This window comes from Oncorhynchus nerka, linkage group LG26 (genome assembly GCF_034236695.1).
Source record: "Oncorhynchus nerka isolate Pitt River linkage group LG26, Oner_Uvic_2.0, whole genome shotgun sequence".
In the NCBI taxonomy this organism is placed as follows: domain Eukaryota; kingdom Metazoa; phylum Chordata; class Actinopteri; order Salmoniformes; family Salmonidae; genus Oncorhynchus; species Oncorhynchus nerka.
This window is the reverse complement of record NC_088421.1, coordinates 8,509,530-8,517,761: the sequence shown is the minus strand read 5'-3', so window position 1 is coordinate 8,517,761 and position 8,232 is coordinate 8,509,530. Positions and strand designations below refer to the sequence as shown.

The 8,232-nt window shown below is 42.6% G+C and overlaps 1 protein-coding gene across 1 annotated transcript; it reads right to left on the bottom strand.

Moving 5' to 3' along the window:
- Positions 1–1,435: 1,435 nt before the first annotated feature.
- LOC115110178 (ATP synthase F(0) complex subunit C3, mitochondrial-like) lies at positions 1,436–7,554 on the bottom strand. The gene is made up of 5 exons (XM_029635600.2): positions 7,448–7,554; positions 5,927–5,974; positions 3,075–3,155; positions 1,997–2,175; positions 1,436–1,760 (listed from the first exon to the last, which is right to left on the bottom strand). Exons 2-5 carry the CDS (start codon positions 5,963–5,965, stop codon positions 1,646–1,648), a joined length of 414 nt encoding a protein of 137 aa, XP_029491460.1. The 5' UTR covers positions 5,966–5,974; positions 7,448–7,554; the 3' UTR covers positions 1,436–1,645.
- Between the last annotated feature and the right edge of the window lie 678 nt (positions 7,555–8,232).

Genomic DNA, 8,232 nt, shown 5'->3' with positions numbered 1-8,232 from the left:
TTAATTTCAAGCACTCAAAGATGTGGTTCATCCTCTTGCAACACTGGCTCACCCACCCAAAAAGGTAAAATTGTTGTCCAGAAACACCTAGGCACTCATGTCTGTGCAGAAGTCATATTCTCCCCCCACAAAGTGTGCACATAGGCTCCCCCTCTTGCATTCAAAAGCAATGGACAGGGCAGGTGTAGGAAATGTGGAAAACACCTATACCCTGTGGCTACACCAAGGGTGAATCTCACAAGTCAATCAATTACTTGCTTCCCCTCATGCTATTCTCTAACTCAAAATGTCTGAGGAAAGCATGGTTTACTGCTAGACTGCGCAAAGTTACTCTACTTAAGAAAATTGATCATTTCCCAATTCAGCTTTTGAATCAAGTCAAAAGTAAATTGCGGCAAGCAAGCCTGTATATCAACATTTTGTACAGACTAAAAATTGTATTACATATACACCAAAAGTACAAAGCATGCTTTCTTTGACAGACTGACCAGATGGCTATAATCCCTTGATGTCCTGTTAAATCCACTTCAGTGTAGACAAAGGGGAGACAGGTTAAATAAAGATTTAAGTCTCAAGACAGTGTGCCATTGAGGGTGAATGAACAGGACAAAATATTTAAGTGCCTTTGAACAGGGGTATGGGGAAGGTGCCAGGCGCACCGGTTTGAATATGTATGCAGCGCTACTGGGTTTTTACACTCCGTTTCCCGTGTGTATCAAGAACGGTCCACCACCCAAAGCTCATCCAGCCAACTGTGGGAAGCATTGGAGTCAACATGGGCCAGCATCGCTGTGGAACGCATGACACCTAGTCGATGCACTGACAAATTGAGGTCGTTCGAGGGCAAAACTCAATATTAGGAAGGTGTTCCTAATGTTTTCTACACTGTATAAACTAGTAGAGGGATGGAAATTTTAATTGGGGTAGGGGCAACAAAAATAAATTTGATCCGCAGTGGCTCTCCGTACCCACCACCCTGCGAGCAAACCATTTTATCAGCCCTGCTTGTGACAGTGAAGGCCCCCAAAATATTGTGTTTAAAAGTTTCCTGAAATTCTACACATTGCCATAGGAGAGGCAAATGCTTGCAGTTTTTAATATAACTGATGATCAAAACAGGCCCCCCCAGTTGGTAAATCGACCTCAATTCCTACAAGTTCACATAGCTGGTTGCGAGACTAATTACCCAATCTAAAGATGCTTTGCGTGACATGGGCTAATTGAGCAACTGCTGATGCACAACTACATTTTATTGAAATTGCACCTTGTGTATTCTATTATTCGAAACGCAACAGGAAGTTGAGACCTCATCCCTGTACTAGTACATTTAGCTTATATTGTATTCAATGTGACAATTTAACTAGTACTTTTAGTTACTCTTTTACATGTCTTCAAGTCCAGCACCCAAACACCACTGAAAATAAGGACCGACAAGTTTATAGTTATCCCAACCATTTATTCAGACAGACAGTCTAAATCAAAGCGAGCTCTTACGTAAAACTTCTGAAAAAAAGGGGAACATAAAAAGGCAGGATTTGTAATCGTAGATTTTGATTGGAATGGCGGTGCCACGGCCTCATGAGCGTCACATCAAGAGTTCCAATTCCCTGGGAGAAGGGAGGTGACAGGGATGGGAGAGACTAAATTACATAGCGAACAGGATGAGGAACGCCACCATGAGACAGAAGAGCCCCATTGCCTCAGACAGGGCAAAGCCCAGGATGGCGTAGGAGAAGAGCTGCTGCTTCAGGGAGGGGTTCCTGTCAGAGAGACAAAGAGGAGAGGACTGGAAGTTATGATTAACTGGCCGACAGCACCAGTAGCAATTTGTTCATTAATGATATGAACCCAAATTAATAGGATCCGGCTCTCTCCAATAATCTTGTGCTAAAATGTTGCATTTCCCTGCCACCCACAATCAATGATCTGCATCCAATTTTGCTTCTATATCTGTCCACTTCCACAAACGATTGAATCCTTTTCGTTCATCAGTTACCTTGCATAGCCGATGATCAAGCTACCGAACACAGTTCCAATTCCAGCCCCTGATCCCGCCACACCCACTGTGGCGGCTCCAGCACCGATGAACTTGGCGGCAGTGTCGATGTCCCTGGAGATAGCGCTGGTCTGGAACCCCCGGGTTAGAAGAGAAGCCTCACTGACAGGCAACAGGGCCTGGGGAAGATGCAGGGTGCAGCACAGTCAAAATCAGAACATAGAGCTAGAGACTGAAATGGACCTGAGGCCACCTGACAGGTGTAGATAGTATAATAGCCCACCACTCCAAAACAATGGAAGCTAGCTCCCTATTGCCTTCACCTTGACCCTTCTGGTAGTCTGAACTGATATGTAATAACAGATAAGGGCTAGGGACACATCTGGAACTGGGGTTTGTTTAGGAGTGGAATGTTATGGAACAGAAGGAACTGTAAGGCGTAATACATTTCAGTACTATTACGGTGTATGAGTAGTACATTGACCCCACTGAATAAAGGCCCAGAACAGAACCTATCAAGAAGAACAGACTAGTGCAGAAGTTTAAAGTGCTGCTCAAGAGACCAGTCAAGGGCAACAAGTGCAGAGTGCTCCAGTGCCTTTTTTAAATTCATCTTATTTTTACAAGGAACATGTGTGTAGGCACAAAGAAATTTAGGAGCACTATGAAAAATATTTCATGTAATAAAAGGCACACTGGTGCTCCTACATTTAAATTCCGGGTGGGACAGAAAAACATTACGGCGGATATTCGAGTAAAATGGTAGCACTGAGAGTCCTGAAGGGATCCTTTGAAATGGTCACAAGGACAGCCTGGATACCAGTCTTAAGCACTGGCCATGTTAGCATTTCCCCATATAGGGATTTAAAGTAGTCTGGTGTTAAGGATAAATACAACTGAAGAGGCAATAAGGGTTACTGATGAGTTAAATAAACTTTATGAACATAAAAATGGCCTAATAAATGGTTTCAGGTTAACACAAAAAAGGGGCAATTGGCAAAAGGTTTACACAAACCTAAGCACCGAACTGTCAACGCTTCGGTCACAGGGTTTAATTTGGGTTTGAAGAGAGGCTTACCTGCTGCTCACTTCTGGCTTCAGGTCTATTGAAGACTGAGACCGAGACTGGCCGGGCGAGGACTCTGGACCCCCCACGCAGCTGCAAGAGAAAACTACACATCAGACTCCTAGACAGACTTAAAAGCGTGTAACAAGCTCTACTTACTATCATTACTAACAGACTACCAAACGTAGATTACCAGGAGGTGAGTTCTGGAGCACGCCAAGATTATGACCCTAGAGGTGCATCTAATAGTCTAACGTCTAGGAGGATTAGAGGCATGAAGACCGGTAGAACGGCAATGTCAAACCAAATTTGATTTGTCACATGAGCCAAATACGACAGGTGTAGACCTTACATTGAAATGCTTACTTAGAAACCCTTAACAAACAATGCAGTTAAAATACATAAGTAAGAGCTAAGAATAAATTATTAAAGCGTAGCAGTAAATAACAATAGCGGGGCTATATACAAGGGGTACTGGAACCGAGTCAGGTGCACCGGTGTCATGATCAATCCAAATCTTCTCCTTAGTAAAAATTGAGTACTATAGAGTTAGATTAGCCTACAAGGTGATGTTGTCCCAATATATCCCCAGCTGACCACTGGTCATGCATACAGGTAACACTGCCATAGACTATTCTTTCAATCAACCTTTAAAAAAAAGTGCTTTCTCATCTCATGTGCTGGTCATAGTTAGCAGCATTATCCCAGAAACTCTAGATTCTACACCAATTTGCATACCACCCTAACAGATCCACAGACGATGCAATCTATTTCACACCACTGCCCTTTCCCACCTGGACAAAAGGAACACCTATGTGAGAATGCCATTCACTGACTACAGCTCAGCAGTCAACACCATTATGCTCTCAAAGCGCATCACTAAGCTAAGGACCCTGGGACTAAACTCCTCCCTCTGCAACTGGATCCTGGAATTCCTGATGGGCCACCCCCAGGTGGTAAAGGTAGGTAACACCACATCTACCATGCTGATCCTCAATACGGGTGCCCCTCAGTGGTGCGTGCTCAGTTCTCCTGTACTCCCTATTCACCCATGACTGCAACACCATCATTAAGTTTGCAGACGATGCAACAGTGGTAGGCCTGATAACTGACAATGATGACACAGCATATAGGGAGGAGGTCAGAGACCTGGAAGTGTGGTACCAGGATAACAACCTCTCCCTCAACGTGATCAAGACAAAGGAGATGATTGTGGACTACAGGAAAAGGAGGACTGAACCTGCCCCCATTCTCAGTGATGGGGTGTAATGGAGCAGGTTGAGAGCGGCAAGTTCCTTGGTGTCCACATAACCAGCAAAAGATCACCAGGGACACAAGCTGGTGAGGGCCCAGAAAGGAAACAATTTTTTGCACTGAAACATGCAAAAAATATATAGTCCCTGCTAGGGGGAAATGCAGTTTAACTAATGGAACAAATATGATCTACAGGATCAGTCTATGTAAAATAAAGTGGTTAATGTGAACCTAACTCACAGCTAAAAACAAATGTAAAGAAAGCAATCCAATGTTTGCCTGGACTTCACTGCAAATGACACAAGCCTTAAGAAAAAAACAATACACTAATATTGCAGTTAGCCATGAGAGCCTAGAACACTTGTGACCACACCTAAATATTGCACTTGGTGGAGAAAAAAAAAAATCTTAAAGTAGAATGCCTACTTTTGCTCTATTAGTGGCCACTATAGTACACGATCAAGTGCACAAGGCAACATGTGCAAAAATAACATTCACCGAGTAAAAAAAAAGTATAATCCTCCCTCACACACAGGTTACTGTCAAGTTCAACGCAACAAAAGCAATGTCTTTAGGCTACATTGCACATTACATTGTAGAACAGAGGTCCACAGGCAAAGTGTACAATGTGCCAGCAGCGCATGATACCCTTTGTTGGCATAATTGATCTCTTTCAGGCAGCGAGTAGACCTGACATACCCCTTTCTACCCACTGTATTAAAAAGTGTTGTGTTCCTTTCACCTCTATAGTGGCATCCAGCTTAAGCCAGGCCCTGCTACACTTGATCCCTGAATCCACTTGTTTAACAAGCAAAACCTCATTGCCACCAAATTCTCCCATTCTGAAAATTAACCCTTTTCCCTCTACAGTATGTGGTTAGTTTGTTAGCTAGTTAACATTTCAAAAACAGATTACCAGGAAGCAACGTTAACACATAATAACTTGAGGAACGGCAAGGAGTAGTAAACCAGTTAATACTATAGGGAATTGGTTGGGTTACCAACATTAGCAGTCTGACTTTATTAGCAAGCTAATTTTCACACCATGAACTCAAACTTTCTCCCTCACGCTGATGATGTAACTAGCAAATTGGTTGTCTCTTTAGTCACCTGCTGCATTCTGTTGTGTGAACGATTGGCTGAGCCTTGGATACATCCAACGTTAATGCTTCAAACGCACGTCACTCGTTCGCTTACAGACAGTAGTGAGCCAAAGCCCCCCACCCCCTCATCGGACCAAGACGAATCACGTAGGTCACCAATTTTGGATTCAAAACGGCAAATTTAGCCGAAATGTGAATAGTTTGCATCCCTGTATCATGGTCCAAACACACCAAGACAGTCATGAAGAGGGCACGACAAAACCTATTCCACCTCAGGAGACTGAAAAGATTTGGCATGGGTCCTCAAAGTTCTACAGCTGCACCATCAAGAGCATCCTGACACCTGTTGTATTCATCGCATGTGACATATAAAATGTGATATTCCTTACCAAGACACTCATTTGCTGCGCATCTTATAGCTAAACAGGATTGTAAGTGCTAGATCTAGACTGATAAGGTACGACTGGTAGAGGATCAAACAGTGACATTGTAGTGTCAAATACATACCACAGCAGGTGAGGTGACAAACTTAGCGCAGGCGTACATGGCTGGTGCCTGTGGAGAGAGATGAGATATTACATTTTTTTGAACTGCTAAATTGCACCACCATGAAATGTCCTATCAATTCAACAGGCATCTTTAAGCACGGTCGTTTGGACCCCCCCAAAAAGTTAAGAGTTGTGCATGACTTCCATTAACTACAGCCCTGCTAAAGGTACAGTAATGGTGACCTGAGCTGTAGGTGTAACCAGTCAAGCATTTGACCATGTGCATCAGGGAAGAGGATGCGCAAAAGGCAGACTAAGGTTCTGTTGTAAAGTCTGAATGTAGAATCACAAGGTTACAACTCAGCGCAAATAAAGAATCAAGTTACAATCTTTACACCCATGTCATAAGATTAGTTAAGTGAAAATGCATGAAAATAGCAAGGCTTGGTTGAATGTGGCAAGAGCCCAAAGCAAATGACAGTGAAGCATTAAACAAGATCCTTTCAAAACACTAAGTGGGGAGTTAAACGATGATCAACTTCGACTCCAGAGATGTCTAATGCTAATTAATCCAATTGTGTAGGTAGCACCAGTGCACATATGACCCAGACAGGCAAGCTAGCCTTTAGCTATGCTTGAATGAGTGTTAAAATTAACGAGCTAAATTCATGGTTAAAAAAAACACCACACGCTTTAATACAGTACACCCCCCTCCTTCCCTGTCGCCATTCCGCCCCTGGGCAGGTAGTTAGCACGAATGACAACGGAAGGAATCACCATGGGGGAAACTTCAACTAAATTGTCCATGCTTGAATGTGGCTTATTAGACCCATTTCATATGCAATGAGGGTAGCAGCGATTTGCAAAAAGATGAAAGCATGAAACGTTGGTTGGATAACCCGGGTAGCTTGTTAGCCATAGCTAGCTAAAAGTAATATACTTCAGACGGACACTGCTAACGTTAATAGATAGGTGGGAGGATTTGGCTAGCCAGCTCGAGACGTGAAGGTCAAAAATGACCCTCAGACACCAATACAGGATTTAAATACAAGGACGCTGCATTTGGTACAGGACTAGATATTGACACAAATTGTTAAACGTCCTTCACAATCCTTTGGAGACATGAATCCATAATGACCGAAAACATGCACTGGATCACTAGGCCCAGATATGGACGAGCAAGTCAGACATTTTGCAGAAGCTTCACCGCAGTTTAGAATCGGTTGTACCCCAAAATGCATGGTTTCGCATATTAATATTTGCATGTTTATTTCCCAACAGTATTCGCGGCTGACCATGTAGACAATTATCTGGTAAGAATTCTACAGTACGAATATATTCACTGTAAAATGTAATTTTTGGAAGAAATCATTGAATGGCCGTCAACTTCACCTACATTGCATGGCTAGCTAGCATGCTAACAATTTATATTCGCCCCCGCAATGCTGACAGAAGATTTCAAAATATTCACAATGCGATTATAACCATACCGAAATGACAAAATAATGCGTCACACTGAAACCCTAAATTATTAACTCACCTTAATGTTACAGTACACACGGGGTCCTAGATTACTAATTCTCGCTCACAGCAGCAGTCAATGTGCACTCTGACAGCTGTCACCTTGTCATTTATAATCTTAGTTACCACGTCCTAAACGTCCATTGGACAAAAGGAAACCTCCTTCGACTGTGATTTCCTGTTTAGCTTGTCACTACTTTTAACCTAGCCTATAGTGGAGCTTTCAATGAACTACAATGCTTGCAATTGGTTGACAGTATTTAGGGCGGCTGGGTGACTCAAACGCTGACGTATGGTAAGAATGGACTCGCATCCTATTTCCTTTCCCCATTGGACCATATTCCCGTTAACCTTTCAAACTACATCCAGTGTCCTTGATTTCTATTGGACAGTGTATAGGACGTCCCGCCTACTTCCAACATTTTAGGAGTAAAGGAATTGGTACGCTTTAAATGACTTATGACTTATACAAATCATCTATAACCGTATGTCATGCTTTATAAAGGGTTCATAAATGTGGCATTAATGTGTGACATAACCACCAATGTCAAATGTGACATAACCCACTATGTCAAATATGACACAAACATCGCTTAATAATGGCCTAATAATAATCATTCAATTGAGGCTTCACAAAATATGCATCTTGGTAGAGCATTGCAACGCCAGAATATTGGATTCAATTCCCGACACCAACCATCATTGAAACATTATTCATGCATGACTGAAAGTTGCTTTGGATAAAAGTGTTTGCTAAACTTGATATATTATATTTCACTAAAACATTTCTAGGATGGCGGAACC

Excerpts from the sequence above, each read along its gene's own strand:
- LOC115110178 (XM_029635600.2), bottom strand. The coding sequence starts at position 5,965 with ATGTACGCCTGCGCTAAGTTTGTCACCTCACCTGCTGTG. Across the intron at positions 3,156-5,926 it reads TTGTCACCTCACCTGCTGTG|CTGCGTGGGGGGTCCAGAGT; the intron begins GTATGTATTTGA and ends TTTCTCTTGCAG. Across the intron at positions 1,761-1,996 it reads TTGATCATCGGCTATGCAAG|GAACCCCTCCCTGAAGCAGC; the intron begins GTAACTGATGAA and ends TCTCTCTGACAG.